The 14,760-nt window shown below is 36.7% G+C and overlaps 1 protein-coding gene across 2 annotated transcripts in view; it reads right to left on the bottom strand.

Moving 5' to 3' along the window:
• PLXDC2 (plexin domain containing 2) overlaps window positions 1-14,760 on the bottom strand; it is a 462,643-nt gene that overhangs the window by 114,679 nt on the left and 333,204 nt on the right. For both annotated transcript variants that reach the window (XM_078075200.1, XM_078075201.1), the window contains one exon: window positions 3,627-3,726. In XM_078075200.1, coding sequence (XP_077931326.1) covers window positions 3,627-3,726 — 100 coding nt within the window. The remainder of the gene's footprint in view (window positions 1-3,626; window positions 3,727-14,760) is intronic.

The following is a 14,760-nucleotide window of genomic DNA, read 5'->3' as shown; positions in this document are numbered from 1 at the left end:
TTTCTAAAATTCTACAGAAAATATTTTATGAAAAGTAGAAGGTGATGCAGAGACCTATGGACAGACAGACACACCGAGAAGTCACAAAACAAACGATACTTAGAAAGAATGAGTTTCAGAGAGAGGGTGTCGAGGTGTTTTCTAGTGGAAATCCCCTGTGGACCCATCCTCATGAGCACTTGTTCTGGATGTGGACATCTTAGCATCATTGTCTTTGTAAAGTGACAATGTTTTTTGTTTTGGGGGTTTTTAAAAGATTTTATTTATTTATTTGAGAGAGATAGGGAGAGAGTGCACAAGCAGGCTCTCAGCTGATCAGGGAGCCTGATGCGGGGCTTGATCCCAGGACCCTGCGATCATGACCTGAGCCAAGGGCAGATGCTTAACCGACTGAGCCACCCAGGCATCCCGTGACAATGTTGATGCTGATGAAGCAACAATAAATATGGACGCAAACACAGTGCTTACTTGGTGCCAAGCACTGCATGCCATGTACCCCTTGTATCGTAGGTATTAAGATGACCACTTTGTATGTTAAGTTATAGGAATTAAATAAAATGCTCAAGGTCTAACACATGATTAGTATTCCCACTATGGTGTCCCTTATTCTTTCTGGACTGCTAATTAATTTTTATCTTTTATTTTATTTTTTAGATATAAGGGTTAATTTCACCATGGGTTTTTTTCTTTCTTTTTTCTTTTTCTTTTTGGAAGGAGCAAAGGAATTTCCTTTGTAACCTCGCAACTGTTTACAAATTTACTAACAATGCCTGAATTCCCTTTGATATTTTAAACTATCAGATCACCTGATCTTTTTTGAAAGGTAAAGACTATGGTAATAAACCCGCTTGAAAGTTGCATTGACATCATTTACTATTTGGAAGCCTTTAAAAAACTGAAAAACAAGTTTTTTTGTTGTTGATATTATAATGAAAGGGTGGGGAGAAATCTTCATAATAAATAAATTAAACCTACCTACCAGCTTTTCAAATGCTTTAACCAAACCTTCACCAACTGATAAGAATGGTATAGCAACTGTGGTCCCATTGGGAAAAATTATTCTCAAGGTTATAGCTTGCATTACCATGTTGCCATGGGTAGATTAAGCCAAGGATCTAGGCTCTATAACCTGTGTAACTAAAATGATGAAAAGAACAGAAAATTGATCTTATGAGAACAGGGTCCTATGTAATGTACCTTGCAACAGAGAAGAAACGAAACCTCTCATTACTTAGGATAATGATCAGGTTTTCCCTAAATTCACTCAGGATGAGGAAAAGGGGGAACAAAGATGAATGATTTAAATTCCCTGTGAGGATGACTCCTAAAAATGAGGGTTGTTAAATAAGAGAGCAGAATTTTGAAAAGAATTTAAATATTTATTTAAATTCTGATTGCACAAATAGGTAACATACAGGTCTCTAGGAATCATCTTATAGTCTCAGGAAAAAGTAATAGTTGTATAACATATTATGCTAAACTTGGGTTAGCCTAATCTATGCCATAAATAAGTACACATTTTTTTTTTTTTAGGCTGAGAATACAATGCAACCATATCTCTCCTTCTATAGAGAAGCTCATGTAACAGACACTGTTACACCTTATAAATGTGGGAACAGATTTTGAAAGAGATTTAAATTTTTGTTCCCAAAAAGATTTTTAAATAGAACACATCAATTCCAGTTTTCTTGCTGAAATACGGTCCCATCTAAAGGCAGGGATGAGTGGATTCGAAACTCAGAACTTCCATTCTTTCTTGGCTAATTTTCTCAGGATGGGCAACAGTGAGGTCAACAGGAAATGTGAATGGCATTCCATCAGGCGGCTTGCCTGAGGGAAGCTTTTCCCTAAACTTGTGCAATTTTTTTAGATGAATGCTGAGTCTCAACATCAGACATAATCTGTTCCCAAAATTCATATGAATTTTGCCAATTTACTCAATAAAATTTATATTTGGGAAAGATGTTTTTCCTCAAAACAAAACAGTTATTTTATTACCTTATAACAAGGGATGCAAAATTGCAATTTGGGTTCTATGGTCTAAGCACAATTCTACCGTGCTTCGGTTCTGAGACAATAATTGCATATCATATATTTGTAAAATTTTTTTTCTTTTGTACTTGGGTGGGTCTTTTTGTCTAAACAATAATATACCAGAACATCAATGTGGACCAAGATGTCTTTTGAGGAAGCTGCAAATAATATTCTTTCTCTAAAGAAAAGCACCCACAAATAAACTAAAACTAGTGTTTTACTTGTGTAATAATTGACTCAAGTCATGCTTGATTTAACATCCCTGAAAGAAGGAATGTGAAAAACCCTTGTCCTCAAAGGGGAATCAACTGGCTCTCCCAGGACATGGCCTCTTATTTAAGAGGATGTCTATGTGCCTACACATGCTAATATATCCTTGCTTTGTTCACAGTATAATTTTGTTTCTGGAAAATCTGCCTTGACTTAACAGTTCCCTCGAATGTTACTTCCCAGTAATTCTCAGCTAATAAGGAGAAACTGCCATGGAAGATTCATATTCTTCACTAAGCATTATTGCCACAGATGAACATCATTCTAAATCATAGTTGTAAGATAACCCCTACTACGTTTCCAGCCAATCCAAAAAGTCTAAGAATTTGAAGTCTAAATAATTTCCACTCCATTTACCTTCTGTATTTGAGAAGTGGCATACTTAAACAGAATTAGTTCGAGGGAAGACCAAATAGCATATGCATGTGATAAATTAGGTCTACCCCTATAGTGAAATATAAGAAGGACTTTGAACAAAAAACAGAAAGAAATAATCTAAGCTTGAGATGTATTTTATTATCATCTCTCGCTTTAAATAAGCATGTCTAGGACACAATCATCTTCAGTACTAACACACTCAAGCATCCCTCAGGATTCTTCTTGAAATAGAGGTTTAAAAAACAGAAATTTTCAAATGATGGCTATATACATGATCAGAACCACTACCAACAGTGGTTTTCTGAATTTCTAATATGATGAATTTCTAATATTCTGAACTTCTAATATGACAAACAGCTGCCCAGGAACACATATGCTTTTATTCTACAAATGCAAACTAAACGAGATAAGTGAAAATGATTTAAACAAACAAAATATGTATCTTCTCTGTTAGTATAGCTCCACCAAAGTTTTTATTTACTTCAATTTATACTTTTTCTTTCATCTTTCTTCAGACTCTTACACAAACATGATAGACATAAAAATGGCACAAAGCTGCTCTTTTGCTGATAAATTTTAGCCAAACAAACAAATAAAACTCATACACCTATCAGTCAAATAATCTGTCATTCCTTTATGTTCTTCTTATTAATGAAAGAAATACACCAGCGCAACCAAGCTAACTATCCCAAAGACACCAAAATTACATACCGTTGGCTTGGCTGTTTAATTTCACTTTACCTAAATTACTAGTTGAAGAGTAACAGAGAGATAGCAAATGCCAATAAGAGTTATAAACCAAATAATATAACCAAATAATATAATTTACAAGCAGCAATTGGTTAAGTGATTCTGTTGCTCAAACTATCACATCTGACTGAAATCAGTCTCCTTTAAATTTACCCCACAGCAAGCTCAGATTTTGCAATTACCCTTCTACATACTGGGAATTTGCTGGATCCTGTGGACAACGACAAAGGCATCAGACAGCCCCACTTTCACTGGGTGATTGGTCGAACTTATCTGTGTGACTAAGACAGGAATCTGGAAAAGAAAAAGCAGATTGCTATGTGTTAGATTTGAATTTCATTTAGGGGTGGGGGCGGGGAGCATGATCATCCTATTTACTGGATAAAATCAGGTGATGAAGATGAAGGACCAGGGAGAGAGCCAGCGGGAAATATTACAGAAGAAAGGCATACAGTACCAAAACATAACATCTGTTTAGTGCTTTTGATGGGTTAAAGTGACAAGAGAGTTCCTGGTCCTATAGACAGCTGCTTGAGGATGAAAGTAAATAGATTCTCAGGGAATCTAACTGATGCTGAATGCTGAAAACTCATCACATGGATAGGTGCACCATGAATACATTTAGTGCTGGCTGTCATTTCAGGAATAGAGACTCTTTTGTATCGTTTGTTTTCCTAAAATACTTTATATTACTTTTCATGGCTTTTTAAAAAAAATCCTTGTTTACAAGTGGCCTTATACATATAAAACCCAGAGAAGGACAAGTAAGTGCACTGCTAAATATATATTTAACAATATCATTGCTGATTAATAGATAGTGAAACTTGGCAAGTGTTAATGGATGCTGAACTTCACTATTCTGATTGAAACCTATATGGAAAACTTATGAATTATTATGGGTCATCTCAAGGTAACATTTCCTAAATTTAAACCTCAGTGGAACCCAAATCTGAATATGACAAACATTTTTAACATTTACAGTTTAAAAAAATTAAAACACATTGAGAATATATGAAATAGTTACAAATGAGACAAACTCTTAGAGCCAATTTTTCTAGATTTAGAAGAATCACTGGAGATATGATTACTATCTTTACTACCAGTTTTATAGACATGAAAATGGGCATGAAACCATCTGCAATAAATAAAGGGCCAAGAAACAACAAGGGCAGGATAAATGTACCAACAAGTCTTAAGGTGGAATGAGCAGACCGTGAGCCATCTGTGGATAATTCATTTAAGACCGTATTAGATCAGACCTTGTTGTATAAACCATAATAAATAGCACAGAAATGAGAAGCAAGGAGAATAACTTGGGTAGAAGTTATAATAAGGGCTGACCTACTTACTTTTGTCCATGACATCATGAAATTGTGAAAAGGCTATTTTGTTGAAATTAACCAATAAAGAGGAAATTTTAATGTATCTGAAATTTATGGAATTATCTCAAAACAAGTAAAAGCAAGATGACATTTTCTCTTTATGTACTAAATTAGTCTGTTCTTTTTTTTTTTAAGGTTTTATTTATTTATTTGTCAGAGAGAGAAAGAGAGAGAGAGCGTGCACACAAGCGGGGGAGTGGGGCAGAGGGAGAAGCAGGCTCCCTGCTGAGCAAGGAGCCCCATGTGGGACTCAATCCCAAGACCCTAGGATCATGACCTGAGCCAAAGGCAGACGCTTAACCAACTGAGCCACCCAGGCGTCCCTAAATTAGTCTGTTCTTAAACAATATTACGGTATTGCCAATTTTATATCAGTACGGCCAGTTCTTAACCAGCATTAAGAAGTATTCTGATGGGGCACCTGGGTGGCTCAGCCAGTTAAGTGTCCAACTCTTGATTTCCGCTCAGGTCATTATCTCAGGATTGTGAAATTGAGCCCTGAGACCAGCTCACACTCAGCGTGTAGTCTGCTTGTCTCTCTCCCTCTTCCCCTCTGCTTTCTCTCTCTCTAAAATAAATAAATAAAAATATTTTTTCTTTTAAAGAAGTATTCTGATATTTGGACAACAGAAAAAAATAAAACAAAGCCAACATTTCTGTCCCTAAAGGTTCATTTACTAAATGAAACTCTGACATACTTTATTTAGTGATTACTAAGCCATACTCAATATCAATATATGTAATTCCTTTTCTTAGTGGACATTATACGATTACCCAGTCTTATATACAATGTTGAGAAAGAAATGTTAATATAAGTGTAATTTATATTTAAGACAAACATATAGGGGCGCCTGGGTGGCTTAGTGGGTTAAGCGACTGCTTCTGGCTGGGGTCATGACCTTGGGGTCCTGGGATCCGGCCCACCCTCAGGCTCTCTGCTCAGCAGGGACTCTGCTTTCCTTTCTCCCTCTGCCCCCCCCCACTTGTGCTCTCTCTCTCAAATAAATAAATAAAAATCTTAAAAAAAGACAGACTTATAATTAAAGAAGAAAAGACAAAAAAATTAGAAAAAACATAGATAATATTTCCAATTCCAGTTATATTTTATATATCCTAATAAGACAAAGTCACAGTTGCTAAATAACATTATTCATACATGCCTGATCAGGAGTAAGTATGAAAGCTTTGCTAACTTGTATTCGTCACTTGCTTTCATTCTCCAACATCTGTGACTGCAATTTTCCTCTGCAAGGTGAGATACATTTTACCAGATAATTCTGTGGTGATTGTATTTCTTCTTTTCCCATACTCAAAGCAGAACTTGAGTCTGTATTGCTATCAGTTGGAAATTACTATTATACTACCATGAATATTATATTTTTATACAAGAGCTTGTTTATTGGGTCACATGTTTGGATTCCTGCAGATCTAGTACCATCACTTTCCCTTCTTCACACATTTTCTATGCCACCTCTTCAATCTTTCTTCCTTATCTCTTTCCTCACCTAGCTATCTTTCATTTTGATTTCATTTTCTCCATCTCTTTCCTTCCTTTTACTCCCTTCCTTTGTATTTTGTCTGTAAGTCAAACCCTCTCCTCCTGTGCTTTTTGCCTGTGATGGACTGATTGTACTAACAGCCTCCTTGTATCCATACCCTTTGCCTTGTCACTTTTGGTCCCCTCCCACTTGGACTCTGGCTCAGTAATATGGCAAAGGATGATCACAGCAAACATGAAGCAAAAGAGAGGAATGAAAATGTACTTGCACATTCCACCTCCTTTCTGGGACTCCTGCCAGTTCTATGATGATGCATGCTGTTGGTCTGCTGAAGATATAAGAGAGGCACATGGAGGAACGTTTCCTTTCCAGCAGAGGTCATCTTTGACCAGCTGGCCCTTAGCCAATCGACCAGCTAACAGCTGGCACATGAACGAGCCCTGTTGAGATCAGCAGAGTCCAAACCAGATCAATAGAACTGCCAAGTTGATCCATAGGTATCTTGTGAGAAATACAAAATGGAGTTGTTTTAAGGAACTACATTTTGGGGTGATTTGTTACACAGCAATACTAACCAATACATTTTCTATTAGAGATCCAATAGCAAATACAAACTCTCTGGGTATTTCTACATAAAATGAAGAAGGATTCTTCCTCCTAGGTTTCAGGGAATCAGATAAATATCTTCTTTACTTCTAGGTACAATTAAACTTGAAAGATGAGAATGTTCCAGTAGAAAAGTTTCATTTTCTGCATCCTGCTTTCACTCTTCTATCTCTCTTTTATTTCCTAGTTTATGCTTTGTCCTCTGGATTCCAGAAAATGAAGACCAATGTGTCTAAGTTATCTAGATTCAGACTCATTTAACCTAAGGAAAATCCATCCAAAATCAAAATGAATAGCCCAACAATGTAGACAGTTTTCTGTCACTGAAAACAATCCCATCATAAATTGGCCAGCCCTTTAGGAAGATAGCTGTAGATGACCTGTAAGGACCCTTTCAAGCCTCAGTTGGATGGTTTCACTCTATAAAAAGATTTTGACTTTTCCAAGCTTCAACAAGTACATTGTTAACAAGGGTGAAATACTCTATTTGTAAAGAGAACTGAGGTAGGTAGAAATCATCATCTGCTTCTAAGAGAAACATTTTAACTTGCTGCCAGTTTTCTAGTTATACTTATTCATAGGACAGTGACTTCTGAGGAATGTCTGACAAGCCACTACTACCACAAATATCTCTATTATGCATCTTAGTATAATGTGGAAATATAAAGTAAAAAATAAATTTCTGAGAATATTATTTACTATATAAAAATTATTTTCCCTAAAAGGCATATACACTCTAGATGCTCTTTGATAAGATAGAATTCATTCACTCATTTGCTAGACATTAACTAAATATTTTCTGTGTATTATTGTAGGGATTATAGAAGAGAATGGAACAAAGACCCTGCTCTCACTGAGTTTATATTCTAGAGGGCAGAGATTGACACAAAAACAAGTGAATGCAAAAAATAAAGCATGCTGGGAAGTGGTAAGTGTTAAGGAGGAAACTAAAGTGTGGTAAAGAGAGAGAAGGGGTTGGGGGCCTCCTTAAGAGAAGGAGTCACAGAAAGTTTTTGTGATGAAATGACTTTTCTGTAGTCATGAGCTTGCCATGTGGATATTTGAGAAAAACTCTGAGTAGAAGGACCAGTACAGGCAAAGGCTTTGACTTAATTGTTTTTGGTGTCTTTCAGAATTAAAAGGTTATCACTGGATAAGGAGGAGTAAATAAGATTGTCAAAGGAGATGAGAGGTGGTGGAGGCAGATCATAGGGAGCATTCATTCCCCGCAAGCCATGGCAATGACTGAATTTGATTTCATGTTGTACAGTGAAGATTTAGAGAGTTTTGAACAGAGGAAGATATGTTCTCTTACATCTGAAAAAGATCGCCCTGGCTGCTGTGTGATCAAGACTGTAGGGGGCAAGGGGAGATGGAGAAGCTAATTAGGAAGGGATCACAGTTGTCTGGAAAAGAGATGGGTGGCTTGGACTACACTAGAGTGATACATGTAGGAGGTGGAAGTGATGGAAAGATGGGTTCCAGATGAATTGTGAAGGCACTGCTATGAAGCCATGCCATGGATCTGAGGAGGGTGGGAGAAAGAGGAGAGCCAATGATGTCACCACGGCCTTGGTCTCAGTAGCAGGAAGAATGGCATTGAGCTCTTCATCGGGGCCACTGTGTTGTACACCTGCAGGGGGGCTTTCCCACTGCAGGCCATGAGAAAGGAGTTGTCTGCCCGTGCGGAGGGCCACGTGGGCAGCACTGGAAAAGAGTACCGAAATGTCCAGAGATGGACAAGATGAGAAGTGGAAGGTTTGGAAAAGGATGATTTTATGGCAGTACCACTGGCCTCAAATGCTTTTCTTTTAAAATTTTACAGAGTTCATGGATACAAGCATGATTTTCTAAAACTGGGGTGTTTTATTATATATGTTATTAAATATTAAAATGAAAATGTACAAGAAGCTCTTAGTTCCCTACATTTTCCAAGAAGGCACCCAAGCCGTTTATGAAACAATTGCATATCAGGTTTGGAAAACACTACTTTTGGCAACTGAATTAAATGCTTCATATTGTAAAAGATTAATGAGGAAAAGATGAACAAGTCCAGGCTTTCTCATAGATTTCTTTCAGAAATAGTCTGCTTCTTTCCACCTGAGATTGCCATATATCCTTTTTACCTTGCTTTCTTGGACTGTAATCTTTTTATTTCCAGACATCAAAGGCATGGGGCTGTTCTCTGAAAAGATCGTTCATCCTCTCACTTACTGCAGGTAAGGAATTGGGCTGTGCCAGCTCTCTGTGAGCAAGTCAGACCAGTCTGCAGAATTCCAGGAGAGTATTTAATTAGAGACCACTATGATGAATCAGGAGGATTGTTAAAAGTCACATTTAACTTGAATTACTTTGACCAATAGCAACAAAGCTATTGTGTGTGGGGGTGTGTGTCTGTGTATAAATAAACCATCTAGAATTATAGCCAATATCACACAAAATTAGCATAAGAAAGGGTGTGTCATATTGTCAGAGTCATCTATTCTATAAAAGACAAGGATATGAAGTATTCAAGTCAGAGAAGCTATGGCCAATGAGGATGTCCAAGCATGAAAACACTAAAAATTTTGCTTTATGGGAAGCTATATATTTTTTTATCCCTTCTACAAATTTCTAGTCATTCTCAAAATATTTCCTAAGTTAGTTCCTGGGGTTTTTAGGAAGCCATTCTGAAATAGTATCAACTCTAAACTATAGAGGCTTTTTTTTTTTTAAGAAAAAAAGAAATGTAGCTTCATTATTTTCAAGTGCCTATAATATTTGCCTTTTTATGATTGAAGCAAAGCTAAATTTTTACTCGGCCTCTGTATGATTTGTATTGAATCATAAATTTCTGAGAATGAGTTTTACAATTACGTAAATTCATTCAACCTGGGGTAAGAAAGAAGAAACAGCTGTGGGAGAAACTGGAGGAAACATACCCTGAGTACACTTCCCAGCCAGCTGTTGCTATGTAGACATGCAGAGCAAGTGATCGAAGGCTTCTGATTTCTCAAGGGGCAATGCAAATCTGTATTTTTATTTAAAACCCTCTGATATCTAAATGCTGGCAACATATCCATTTTACAAACACACACACACAGCAGTTATAGAAAAGGAACATTATTAACACCAGCTAAAATAGCTTCCATTTCAGCTTACACAAGCATTTATAAATTCTTTTTTTAGGTGTTTTAATTTTTGTTCCATTTTACAGGACACAGAGAAGTTTATTATTTAAGTAAGCATAAATTTTTCTATAAGTGATATAGTGAAGCAAATGAAGTATAGACACAGAAAGGAGTTGCAATAAGCAGACGAAATTAAGGCAGGAAAAAATATTAGGGACGGGCCAAGGTAAGGCAGAGCACACTAGTCTTCGGGCGAAGGTTCAGAGACAAAAGCTGCTCTCTCTTCCATGCTGTGGTGTCATTCTCCAGGACACAGGGGCCCAAAACGACCATAAAACGTGAAGTTTTATGTCTGTCTCTAAAACAGTTGGGGAGGTAACAGCATGCTGCTTGAGTCAGAAGTAATGGGACTTTATTTTCCTCTCTCTTCTGCACTGCACACCTCGCCAAAACATTCATTTGTTTCCATTATGGACCCAGCTATTTATCTAATAGGCGGCATAGCATCTCAGCAAGGGCTTGATTGTGTAGTGTGTGTTCCAAAGTATGAATCACATGCCTATCACTGGAGAAGAATTACTCTAAACTCATTTTTGTTCACTCACTAATCAGCAACATGGTGTCAAGTAGGTTAATATATATACATTTAAGAAAACCCAAAGCTTACTATTTTACCTATTCTCACCTGCATTCAACCTTTAACTTCCTACCTCATCATCTTTAAATGTCAGATCTGGCTTCTGTGTTACTCAGTAGGGCATCCAATTATAAGGAGTCATGCTTTTCTTTATTACTATCAAAACAACACATAAAGTCCTCAGTATTACTGCTTAGTTGTCTGAAAACTACATTCGAACAGAAAGGCTTTCAATTAAATTTGACAATATAAAAATCCATTTGCTTTCCTGAATATTGTTAACATTTTGCACAATTATTTTAATCCCTGTTTAGCTTACAGTTATGAAACTCCTTTCATATGCCAGGTATTGAGCACTTGATGGTATGAAAGCAAAGGAGAGCCATAAGCCAAAGATATGTTCTTAATGTCCCTCTATACCCCATCTCCATAATCATAGCCTATAGAGAATCTGGAAGCAGACAACAACATACAGCTGATAAGTAAGGACAGCCCCTCTATTAAAAGAGGAGTTTCAAACTGAATCTTGACATAACTAGTGCTAGCCTGGGGTAAGAAAGAAGAAACAGCTGTGGGAGAAACTGGAGGAAACATACCCTGAGTACACTTCCCAGCCAGCTGTTGCTATGTAGACATGCAGAGCAAGTGATCGAAGGCTTCTGATTTCTCAAGGGGCAATGCAAATCTGTATTTTTATTTAAAACCCTCTGATATCTAAATGCTGGCAACATATCCATTTTACAAACACACACACACAATCACTGTGACCTCTGATTTAAAGATAGCCCCCGACTGAATTAACAACTAGAGTTGGAGCTTCATATAAAATAAGACAATGAGGCAGATGTCTGTCTGAAGAAGGCTGTGCAACTGGGCTCAAGACAGTAAAACTATGGTGGGAACTTTATCTGGGCCTACAGATAGACGACGGAGCTTGTCTACACAAGGGGAAAAGAGCGGGGATTGGGAAACTCCTTGGGCTCGGAAAGACATGAGGAATGCACAGGACTTTCACCTCAAGGAGGGACAAAAGAGCTCTATGGTCAGTCATGGATCATGAGAGCAGGGAGACAGGATGTGGCTTGATATAGGCAAGAACAACCTCCCAATGACCTCTCAGGGATGAAAGGTAAGAAGGGCTTCAAGGAGAAAGTGCACCATAAAGATCAAATACATTCACCATGAAAACATAACAGCTAGGGGCGGGCCAGCATTAGAACAAGTTTCTGTTTCTTTTTTCTTTTTTTAAAGATTTACTTATTTATTTCAAAGAGAGAGAGAGAAGAGAGAGAGAGAGCACATAAGTAGGGGGAGGGGCAAAGGGAGAGAGAGGATCTTCAAGCACTCTCCACTAAGCGTGGAGTCTAATGTGAGGCTCAATCCCACGACCCTGAGATCATGACCTGAGCTGAAATCAAGAGTTGGACGCTTAACCGACTGAGCCACCAGGCGCCCCAAAGTTCTGCTTCTAAAATTGTTTCTTCTAGGTAGACCCTTCTACCTTTGCGACTTTATTATTTATTTATTTATTTATAAATAAATTTGTTATTGGAGCATTATAAAGGGAAAATGGTTCAATTTGTCATTTTCTTACACTGTGGAAAGCAAAAAGAAATTAAAGCATCAGGAGCTTTTATATGTGATATAACTAAAAAAATTAAAATACATCCACCAATGCAAATAAATTAGATCTTAAGTAAAGGCATGTAGATACAATTTTATATTTCATGTATTTAAAATATAGCAAACACAATAATGTAAAATCATCTGTTTCTACATCTTCTTTAGAATGATTTCTTGAGAGTTTATAATCAGCATTTTATGTCATCTGGGTTTTCTCAACTTTGCATTATAAATTTATTAAATAAATGTTATTTGAATATAAATATATAGGTATATATTTCATTCGTATATGTATACATGTGTAATTCTATGTAATTCTACTGGTACAACTATAAAGTTTTTTGGATGCATATATATTATATAAACACATGTCCGACATTCTCACACACAGAGCAATAGCCATAAAGGCAAAAAACTTCATATCAATGGCAAATGTTTCACTGCTCAGTTCTTTTTGGGTTTCTCTTATTCTCTTGAATTATTTTTTTCCATAAGTTCTACAAGCTCAGCAAGTTTCATCTTTCAATACTTTCAGGATGATTACTATGAATTAAGAAGCATTACAGTTTAAATAAGAGAAATAGTCTTAAAAGAAATTTTAAAAATGCATTAAGGGTGCCATTTAAACCTATACCCAATTGGCAATGGTGATTTATTAACTACGCATTCTTCCACAGAAACAGTGGATGTTACACTAAGGTACATTAAGTTTAAATACTTAAATGGTAAAATAGATTAGAAAGTGTTTTTACTTAATAAACAATAAAGTTCCTCTATCCTGACCTCCTCTAAAATTTGCTGAAGGAGATAGTGAGGTACTCAATCAAGAAAATGGATAGAATAGGCTGACTCGCAGGTAGGGTATACATTCTCTATGATTTCCCCCTGCTGCCATATAGAAGTACTAAATGACTTTTTTTTTTAAATTGTGTTGTCTGAAATTGATGACTACCCTGTCCCTCCCATGAGCTGGTTAAAAGAAAATAACCAAAGCTGCAAGAGAAACAAAGAGAATCACAACTTCCCCTAGTTTGTATCTAAAGTAACAATAAATTCAAAATACATGAGGAGAAATAATGCAATAAATTCAAAATACAAAAGAGAAACACAAGTCAGAGGAATTGCAACTTCTGAAATATGACGGTATACTAGGAAAGACAGCATCAAGATTGTAAGAAATCTGATTTCAAACCCCTAATGTTTTTGGAATGAAATCTATGAATAGGTAGATACCTTGTTACATTATCCATGGTCCCAAATTTTAGGTCTATATCTACTGTAATCAAGCAAACAAGCATCATTATTCAATAGTAACTAAAAATAATAAAGAGAATATGGGCTCTAGGTCACAGCTGGTTATTAACAGAATAGGAAATGGGAATATGATTTTCCAAATTCCATTTGTTTAAGAAAGGGTGCATGTTTTATTTTTTATAATTTTTTTTAACTATGTACAACCTCTTTTCATTTTTTTAAAGATTAATAAAATAAATAAGATAAATGCTATGGAAAGGCAAACCATTCTTACCTGTGCTCTCAAGGAGGTTATAGTACAATAATGACTAGCTAGGAAAGACTGTCCAAGATATTGAAGTTAGTGAAGCAGTTCAGTCATTTCTGTATTTTTTTTTTTAAGATTTATTTATTTATTTTAGAGAGAGAGAGTGCACGAGAGCAGGGGGAAGGGGTAAAGGGAGAGGAAGAGAGAAATTTAAGCAGACTTCTTGCTGAGCATGGTGCCTGATACAGGGCTTGACAGGGGGCTCAATCTCATGATCTTGAGATCAGGACCCAGAGATCACAACCTGAGCAGAAACCCAGTCAGAGGCTTAACTGACTGTACCATCCAGGTGCCCCCAGTTTAGTTATTTCTTGAAAAGGAGGTTTGGAGGGAGGCAGTACAGTACAGTGATTAGGTCTACAGGCTTTGGAGTTATATTCCCTTGGATGAATCTTTATTTAATAATTTTGAGAAAGTTACTGAACCTCTCTGGGTGTTTCAGTTTCCCTCTCCATAAATGATAAAAGCAACTACCTCTTTTTTTGGTGAGAATTATATGAGATAAATTTTAAGCACTTAGGTCACTGCCTGGCATATATGGAGAGCTCAATAAATGCTAGATTGTATCAAATTAGGAGATGGTTATTAAAAGTGAATGGACTTCTGGCTATGGCAGACAAACTTGTAAAACCATTTCTCCTACTGAGATCAAGCAGGAAAGATAAATAACATATGGAAAGCACCTGTTGAAGGCATCAGGTGGCTATCAAAGAGCAAAGACTTGAAAAGCCAAGATTCCAGAGAAAGGAAATCACAGAAGTGAATGCAATACCACTTTCCTATCAAGGCATTTGGCAATTTACAAGCAAGATTTAGAGACTGAGAAACTGAACAGAACTTCAGACAGTCTCACAGAGCTAAGGAAAACATAGGGGTTCAGGGCCATTAAGGCAAAAGGTCCTGTAGTAAA

This window comes from Halichoerus grypus, chromosome 6 (genome assembly GCF_964656455.1).
Source record: "Halichoerus grypus chromosome 6, mHalGry1.hap1.1, whole genome shotgun sequence".
In the NCBI taxonomy this organism is placed as follows: Eukaryota; Metazoa; Chordata; class Mammalia; order Carnivora; family Phocidae; genus Halichoerus; species Halichoerus grypus.
Note: the sequence above shows the minus strand (reverse complement) of the source record. Positions and strands in the feature narration are given on the sequence as shown.